General features: G+C 39.2%; 1 protein-coding gene across 1 annotated transcript; it reads right to left on the bottom strand.

Moving 5' to 3' along the window:
• Positions 1-748: 748 nt before the first annotated feature.
• On the bottom strand, positions 749-5,925 carry LOC149176999 (putative nucleoredoxin 1). The gene is made up of 6 exons (XM_089421631.1): positions 5,806-5,925; positions 5,065-5,712; positions 4,319-4,789; positions 3,416-3,928; positions 2,562-3,041; positions 749-1,515 (listed from the first exon to the last, which is right to left on the bottom strand). The coding sequence occupies exons 1-6, from the start codon at positions 5,923-5,925 to the stop codon at positions 988-990; spliced, it is 2,760 nt and encodes a 919-aa protein (XP_089277757.1). The 3' UTR covers positions 749-987.
• Between the last annotated feature and the right edge of the window lie 805 nt (positions 5,926-6,730).

Below are 6,730 nucleotides of genomic sequence, written 5' to 3'. Positions count from 1 at the left end.
AAATGGAAACAACCAATAACAACAAAATATTGCTTTAACAAATTTATCTCTTCCAATATAATACAATGTATACATGTGACACTTTCCATGTAAATGAAAACAACTAATAACAACAAAATATTTTTTTAACAAATTTATCTCCTCCAATATTATAAAAATTACAATAACACATTAAATTAAATTAAATTAATTTATTATTATTATTATATTTTATACTATTTTTTAATTAAATTCACAATATGCTTTATTATTAATAATTTTTTATTATTAATAATTTTTCATTTAAATTGCAAAAACCCAATCATCGTAATTATTTGTAACCTTTTATATATATATATATATTCTCCTAAAATTATTTATAACATATTTTTTATATTATATACACATTCGACCATTCAAAATATATACAACAGCGCGGAAGTGTGAACATTATTTTTTATTTTTTAATTAAATATTCAATTATAAATAAACATTATTTTAAGTGGAACAGAGCCGGCGCGTTACTCAAATCAACCTATTTTCCTTTACATTTGACAGAATTTCATGTATATTTAACCTGCATGGCTTAATGTTTAATCTTTGAGACATGCATATGCTGAATAGTATAAGTACGAAACTATACCCTCAAAATTATAATCTTTGAGACATGCATATGCTGAATAGTATCAGTACGAAACTATACCCTCAAAATTATAAAATAACATGACTGTCAAAACTGTAGAACGAAAATTGGGGAAAAAGAAAACTATTTCAAAAAAATCCACATTTGGAAGCAAAGTCGAAAGCTATGTACTCTCGAAACTCTACGCGAACGCATAATGAACTCCCTGATAGATCCCCAAACATCGACATTGAATTTACTTTTTGACGCCATAGATGACCTTCAGTCGACAAATTTCAGTTATGTATCAAGCGATAATCAGAAATTCTGAAACGAAAATAAAAGCCGTGGAACATATCATATTTAACGAGCCTGCACGTTTATCATCACCATTTAGCCCTGTAACAAACGTCTCCATCACAGATAACTCCTGCGGGTTTGCGGTTCCCATCAATCTCACTATCTGTGTCTTCTTCCTTGTCCTCGTCCGTTTCATCGTCCACCCATTTTTCCCTTTCGCTTTCGTTCAGTTCTGCAAGACGAGAATCAGTAAAGGGATAAGCCCGGGCTCCATGGGCCCACACTCCTGCTCTATCGGTCAGAGTTTTTCCATCTGGACCAACAATAACCAAGGCTGGGAGGTCATCGAGGTCTCTAGCACGGAAATACAGTTGCAGATCCTTGTTACTTTTATCTCCAAATGGAAGAGCCAGCCATGGCATGCTTTTGTAGGAATCTTCAAATGCCTCTTGATCTTTGTCACTGGAGATGAAAACAACCTCAAACGCTTCTCCCCTTTCCTTCAGTTTGTTGTATGCCTCTACAAGCTCTACAGTGAATTCTCCGCAAGATTCGGAAGCATGGGTAGAGAAATAAAAACCAACCGTCTTGCCCACAAGCTCAGATACGAGGACCTGTTACAAGAATCAAAACATATAAATGATTAGCATCATCCATGAGGTTACCGAGTCTCGCAAGATTTTATGTCAAGCTGTGATCCGTGGTACAGAACAGGACTCCACTATGACAACAACCTAAATTCAGAACCTGACAAATGTATAGGTTCTCTCTATGTCTACATGGAGAGTATTGTTATGTTGAAAGGCCAAAAGGAAGAAAGGTTCTAAAAAAGAAGTGCGTGTATCGAATTGTGGCCTAGGTCAAGGGGTTGAGAATTGTGACCTAGGCCAAGGGTTCAAGTGTGGGCTCCCTTGGCAGTGTAAGGAGCCAAGGGTTGACTAAGTGTGGGTTCTTCGGCCATTGTAAAGGGCGAAAGGAGTGTCGATTTCCGGGCCAGCTCAGCCAAGGTTTTCGCAAAGGAGTAATGGAATTCGGCTTACTAGGTTTTTTCTCAAAATTGAGGTTTTCCCATAATATTTCTTAATATTGTTCATGTTATATGATTGCTTACATATTATATTCATGATTATGTTTATTTACCTTGCTGTTTAAAACCTAAGAAGTATTTTATACAGATTAACACACTATGGCAACAGCAAAACTACGAACTTCTTAATATTGTTCATGTTATATGATTGCTTACATATTATATTCATGATTATGTTTATTTACCTTGCTGTTTAAAACCTAAGAAGTATTTTATACAGATTAACACACTATGGCAACAGCAAAACTACGAACTTGGATGTAGATCTAGAGTCTAGTTCCCTAAAAGCAGAGCATTCTTTTGACCAGATTCAAACAGTTAATTATAAACTGCACCTCCCAAGTAGTGTCCATGAAGATTTGTTTTATTGTTGGTCTCCATTTGGGTCTGTTTGTCATCGTAAGCACAATTCAGAACCGGAAACTAACATGGTGGAACCCATTGAGACACTCTGCCTGACCATTTGTATATATAAACCCACCTGTTATGAGGAACGGAACTTATTTCTAAGGTGTGATTCATGAACGATGGCATAAGAATAGTGAAAGTTATAAGCAGATCTCAGTAACTTACCTTGGCACCTCCATGTTTGATCACAAAATCGCGCTCATCTGAAACCAAGAGTGACTCCAGAGTTTGTGCTTCTCGTTTCGCTTTATCCTCGGCTGCAAGCTCATCCAGCCACTCTTTGGTAAATGGGTAAGCTCTGTCTGCATATTCTCGTATATAGGGCACAGCATCAGTCTGTACTGTTTTCCCATCTGGGCCTAAAATAACCAAGGTTGGTATACTCTTCGCTCGAAAGTAGCGAGACAATTTCCTTTCAGTCTTGTCTCCATATGGCAAAGCTAGCCATGGCATTTCTGCAGAATACTTTTTATATTCTTCCACCGACCGATCACACGAGAGAAACACAATCTCAAAGGCCTCCCCTTTCTTCAAAAGCTCATTATAAATCTCCCCAAGGCGTGGAGTTAATTTTCTACATGGACGACACCAGTGGGCTGAGAAATACAGACCCACTGTCTTCCCCACAAGTTCCGCTACTGGTACCTATTTGCAAAAACCCAAATCGGCAATAAGAACATTTTGAAATAAACTCTCTGCACACAATCATACATAGCAGACCATTAGCCCGTGACGGCACACTATTTTGCACAGAAACCCAATTGGCTTAGCTGCTGCCCTTCTGTGGCTTCAAGATTGTCAAAAATGACCTAGGACTTGCAAATCACCTGGTCTGCCTGTCATCGTTAGCAAGATTCACAAGCACAAACTACAATGGGAAACCCAGTGAGACACTCTGCCTGACCATTTGTATCTATAACCCCCATCTGCTATGAAGAAATATAACTTATTTCTATGGTGTAATTCATGAATCGTGGCATAAGAACAGTGAAGGTACTAAGCAGATCTAGGTAACTCACCTCCGCACCGCCATGTTTGATCAGAAAGTTGCGCTTATCTGAAACCAAGAGTGACTCCAGGGTTTGTGCTTCTCGTCTCGCTTTCTTCTCAGCTACAAGCTCATCCAGCCTCTCTTTCGTAAATGGGTAAGCTCTGTCTCCATATTCTTTTGTAAAGTCCAACGTATCAGTCCGTACTGTTTTCCCATCTGGACCTAAAATAACCAAGGCTGGCATAGACCGCAATTGGAAGTAGCGAGACAACTTCTTTTCAGTGTTGTCTGCAAATGGCAAAGCCAACCATGGCATGCGTGCATAAAACTCATCGAAGTCTTGCTTCGAAACGTCATGCGAGAGAAACACAATCTCGAAGTCCTCCCCTTTCCTCAAAAGCTCATTATAAATCTTCACAATCTCTGTAGTGAAATCTTTAAAAAGCTTCGTAAGGTCTGGAGCCAAAACTCCATAATAGTCACAACGGCTGGCTGAGAAATACAGACCCACGGTCTTCCCCACAAGTTCCGCTACTGGTACCTATTGGCAAAAAGCCAGATTGTCAATAACACAATCATTAAAGAAACAATGTGCACACTATTATACATAGAAGACCATAAGCCAGGGATGGCACGCTATTATAAATAGAAGACCAATTGGCTTAGCTGGTGCACCTGAGGGGCTTCTAGATTGTAAGAATTCACCCAAAACTTGCAATCCACCCTGTTTGCTTCTCAACGTTAGCAGCATTCACTAGCCGAAACTAAAATAGGGGAACCTATTGAGACACTCTGCCTCAAACCCCCCCCACCCCCACACACATATATATAACCCCATCTATTATGAAGGACTAGACCTTATTTCTATGATGTGATGCATGAATCATGGCACAAGAACAGTGATGTTGGTAAGCAGATCTCAGTAACTCACCCTAGCACCTCCATGTTTGATCAAAAAGTTACGCTCATCTGAAACCAAGAGTGACTCCAGGGTTTGTGCTTCTCGTTTCGCTTTCTCCTCAGCTTCAACGACATCCAACCGCTCTTTCGTAAATGGGTAAGCTCGGATTCCATAATCTCGTATGAGGTTCACCGCATCAGTGCGTAATGTTTTCCCGTCTGGACCTAAAATAATCAAGTTTGGGACATTCCACACATCGAAGTAGTGAGACAACTTCCAATATGTTTTGTCATTGAATGGCAAAGTCAGCCATGGCATGCTTGCATAATACTCATTAAACACTTCCTCGCGCGATAAAACCACAATCTCGAAAGCCTCCCCTTTCTCCAAAACCTTATTATAAATCTCCAGAAGCTCTTGAGTAAAATCTTTAGTAAAGTGACACCAGCTGGCTGAGAAAAACAGACCCACTGTCTTCCCCACAAGTTCCGCTACTGGTACCTATTGGCAAAAACCCAAATTGACAATAAGACCATCATGAAATAAACTCTCTGCACCTATTTTCCCTAAACCCTTACAAGATCCAATTATTGCATGAAACTCATAGCCCAATTCAATACATGTATTCATTACACTTGATGCATTCATGAACAATTCATTAGATATTTAAGTCAACAACCCAATTCAATGCATGCTTTCTTCCCTAAATTCCCATAAAAAGAACCAACACCATATTTGCAGATAGGAAAACGCAAGCAGAAAAGGGAAAGACCCACCTTTCTTCCTCCATGGCCAAGGACAAAATCTCGTTCATCAGACACCAGAAGAGATTCTACAGTCTGCACATCTTCGGCCCTCAACTCATCAAGTCTCTCACGTCCCTCAGATCCTTCATGGTCACTGACAAAATCTTCTTCATCAGACAGCATTGGAAACTCATACTCTGCAGCTTCTCGATTGGCCCTTAGCTCCTCAAGTCTCTCTGGAGTGAATGGATATCCGGATTCCGGCATGATACCATATCCATATTTCCGAAGAATAGCAACACCTTCATATCCGGATTCCGGCATGATACCATATCCATATTCCCGAATAATAGCAACACCTTCAGTGGTTATAACTTTGCCCCCTTTGTCCAGAACAACAAGGGACGGAATATTGCCATTGACCTGGAAAACCTGATCCAGCTTCTCCCGCGTATTTTTATCTGAGAAAGGCAGGCCAGGCCATGGCATGGTGCTATAGAAAAGATCGAATGCCTTTTCATCAAAATCCGCAGAAACGAAGACGATCTCAAAGTCCCACTTCTCCGAAAACTTTTCATAGATTCCGGACAAACGGGAGGTAAAATACCTGCAATCAAGAGACCAATGGGCAGAAAAGTACAGACCCACACGTTTCCCTTCCAGTTCTTCAACCTTCACCTGTAGATTACATTGGATTCAATACAAGAACGCAGTTTTCGACCAAAATGAATGTTATCAAAGACCGTAAATATAAAATTCTAACAATCATACCTTCTGTCCATTATTTTTGATCAGGAAACCACGTTCCTCACTGGAAAGCAAAGAGCTCAAACTCTCGTGGGTTTCACCGGTATAGGTGATTGCATTCTCTTGCTCATTTAGCTTTGCCATCGTAAGCTAAAACGAAACACACAATCTTCCGTGCCGAATACACTTTTTCGTCCTGTGACTTTCTTGCAATCTAAATTTTGCAATCTCCTCGAGGTAAGCAATAAATTTTTGGAATGTTCCTTTTAATTATCTCGAATTTGTAAATAAAATTTTGAAACGTTCCTTTTAATTATCAAGGAATTGTAAATGTAATTAAGAGGCTTAAGCCAAAATAAAAAAAATTATATGTCCCTTCTAATTACATGGATTTTGTAAATATAATTAAGAGTGTTAATGTGGAATTATAAGCAAAAATATTATATAAGACTTTATCATGATGTATGCATTTATATATATAGATATATTGCTCAAAACTAAAAGAGATGACAACTTACATGGATCCCCATGCCCAGGAGAGAAACTTCATGAAAGAATGTCATGACGGTGAGGGAAATTTCTTATCCTTTCTTATATTGTGTCTTTCTTTCTCTCATTTAGTAGTTGGCTACCAACTATGTCCAACAATTATAGTGAATGGCGGAGGTGTTGTTTGAATGAAGTAGGGATGTGTTGTGCACCCTTTATGAGTCTTCCACGAGTTGACCACATAACAAAAGGGGGAACTCCCAACAGACACTCAAGCAAGAGCACTTGTGGTGGGAGTAAAGAGATGAAGTCAAGAGAGCACAACGCAAATGAGAGGAGGAGAAGGAAACAAAGAGAACCCCTACCCAAACACTAAAGCCTCTAAGGCCTATGAATCAAGTGAATTAAACCTTTCCACACATGATTGCTAGTGACTCCGAATTAGAGGTGATTAGAGGGA

This window comes from Pinus tabuliformis, chromosome 4_1 (assembly GCF_031772625.1).
Source record: "Pinus tabuliformis cultivar Carrire ecotype Pingquan chromosome 4_1, CPIR1, whole genome shotgun sequence".
In the NCBI taxonomy this organism is placed as follows: domain Eukaryota; kingdom Viridiplantae; phylum Streptophyta; class Pinopsida; order Pinales; family Pinaceae; genus Pinus; species Pinus tabuliformis.
The sequence above is the reverse complement of the archived record's forward strand: the minus strand, read 5'-3'. Positions and strand labels throughout refer to the sequence as shown.